Below are 2,421 nucleotides of genomic sequence, written 5' to 3'. Positions count from 1 at the left end.
AAAAAAAAGCTCGTCCCAGCTGGCAATCCCACGTGGCAACACTGCAGCAAGTTGTCTGCTGCTAACGATCATCTGTGCCGTACCTGGAAAGCTGCTGCTGTTCGCTTTTGCGTGGGCGTGTGCAAGGTCCACAGTGGTGCAGTGTTCCGCCGGGCTGCGTCTTCTGCAAGTTGCCGCTGGAGTTGAATTGCCGCGCGCGCTTCGAGCTTGGGCCGTGCGTTATTCAAATGAAAAGGGAGAAAAAGCCCCCAATCGCTGTATCGACACGCAGTGTTCGCGCAGCATACAAACAGACAGTCAAATCGATACAATCATTGCGGCACAAAAGGAGAGAATTGATTGGAGGAGAAAAGGTAGGGAAGGGTGAGGGTCAGGGGAGGCAGCCTCAAAACGTTCCCCTGTCAAATGCGATTGCCGGGTTTAACAGGGGCAAGTTTCAACGTCGAAGGATCGCCGCCGAGATGGGGATCGCGACGCTGGCGTTCGTGCAGACACTAGCAGCGGTGGTGGCCGCACAGCAGGGCGGAGATGATACGGGCGTCACCTTCACCGAGACGATCGAGCATCTGGGCGGGCTGCCCGTGTTGGCCGCCGCTGTGCTGCTGTTGGCGTTGGTCTACATTGCGCTGGTCGAGTGGCTGCTGCCGCGTGGCCGGCGGCAGCACCAGCTCAAAGAATCTCAGCGCCAAAAGATCAAGTGAACGCGTGAGCGCGAATGAAAATGCTGCAGAGCTCACGTGGTGGAGCGCTAAACACGTGGCGGCGCTAGCTTTGGAGAAGTGCAGGCTGCCAGGAGGAAATCTAGCGGAGGTGATATAGCTGGGCGGCAACAGGGAGCCAACGGTGCTTGTTGTACTTCTATCCACGATGTCTTAAAAGCCAGTGATGCTGAAGCCACTGGCGTTGAAGTTGATCGCTGGTTCTAAGAGAAATCTGTTTTGGATGGGCCATGGCAGCGTCACACTGTTAGATGGAGTCATTAAAGGCTTCAGCTTTCTCTGCTGGTTAGAGGATCTACTGCGAAAGAGGAGACGCTGCCAACGTTAGCGTCACAAGCCACGATCTACGATCAGCAACTTGAAAGTTGACTATCAACGAGACCACACACACACACACACACACAGACACGTAGCGAGTCGATGTCGCTCGTCTTTGATTGTGGTGCTCTACTTGTTCTACAGCTTCACCTCCAGCAATGTACATGTATCGACAGAAAGGACAGGTCTACTGCGGTTGTGTGCTTTCGTCTGCAGGTCGTTTGAACTCCCTCCGACGCATTTTCTACCAATCCGTACATCGTCTCTTCGGATTTTATCCAATCGTAGCGCATTTTGACGACCTTTCAGCAAACGGGGCGCACAAATGGTAGCCATCTTGTTGAGCGGTACCGCAGGGACTTGTTGAATGAGTGAGTAGGGGAATGCAACACAAGCACTTCTACTACATGTACACACGTACAACACCAAGGCGGGCCACTTGCAACAAAGATACTCGCCACAATAGTGGCAACGTATAGAAAACCGAATGTGCACATCGGGTCGCAGGCCGGGTTGGAGCGATATTTTTGTTAAAGTTGGCGGAATCGGATCAAAGTCCATTGTCGACCAGAATGCTGGCTTGAATAAGTACAGATTAGTTTGTCTCAGACGTAATAATGTATGTAGCTTACTCGTACTCGCTGAGTGCCACCGTGGTGAAGCGGCTTCTCTTTCCAGGATCTCTCCTACCTCAAATTAGATAAATTGGATCTAATATTTTTAAATGTTAGCATAAGGTTATTAGACAAATCTGCTGACTTTACGCAGAAGACTCAAAATGCTGGTTCTAGTCGAAATGTGTTAGAACCATCCATAATGAAAGCTCTACCCATGGCCATGCGGGTATGGATGTCACATTCCCCAACTCTCCAAAGCGAGCCCTCCCAAAACGGAAAAAGCATGTTACTCAGCCAAAACCAAACATAATGAAGCGGTGTTGGCCACATTGCAAAGCTGGCATGGAGGCGGCAGTTGTAGAGCCGGGAAGCACGGGCAGATCTCGCAGATATTCAATGATGTGGTGAATTTGGCTTGACTCACTGGGTTAATTTCACATGGTTCCACTTATTTACTAAAAGAGAGTGAGTGCCGAACTCGATTGACAAAGACAGGCAGTCTATTTTAACCTACCCCCAAAGATCTATTCGTCCGACGTTTAGTGTATACTAGGCGTATACCCCCGCCACTCGTTTCATTCCTCAGCGCCGTAATCTGTGTTTAGGAAAAGCTGACGATTCCTCGACGGGCTCCGTGGCGCCGTCGCACGTATCGAGCGACGAGGAATGACTGGATTCCTCCACCGAGACCGGTAGTACCACCAGCGGTCAGTCCAACCAAGGAAGGCCAGGGGGATTGGTGCATCCTCGGAGCACTCGAGAAGGAT

The 2,421-nt window shown here is 51.5% G+C and overlaps 1 protein-coding gene across 1 annotated transcript; it reads left to right on the top strand.

The window, feature by feature from the left end:
- Nucleotides 1-461: 461 nt before the first annotated feature.
- Nucleotides 462-701, top strand: PPTG_03826 (hypothetical protein; the record flags this gene model as incomplete). Its single annotated transcript, XM_008897594.1, has 1 exon — nucleotides 462-701. One exon carries the CDS (start codon nucleotides 462-464, stop codon nucleotides 699-701), a length of 240 nt encoding a protein of 79 aa, XP_008895842.1.
- Between the last annotated feature and the right edge of the window lie 1,720 nt (nucleotides 702-2,421).

Source organism: Phytophthora parasitica (assembly GCF_000247585.1).
Source record: "Phytophthora parasitica INRA-310 unplaced genomic scaffold supercont2.6, whole genome shotgun sequence".
In the NCBI taxonomy this organism is placed as follows: domain Eukaryota; phylum Oomycota; class Peronosporomycetes; order Peronosporales; family Peronosporaceae; genus Phytophthora; species Phytophthora nicotianae.
Note: the sequence above shows the minus strand (reverse complement) of the source record. Positions and strands in the feature narration are given on the sequence as shown.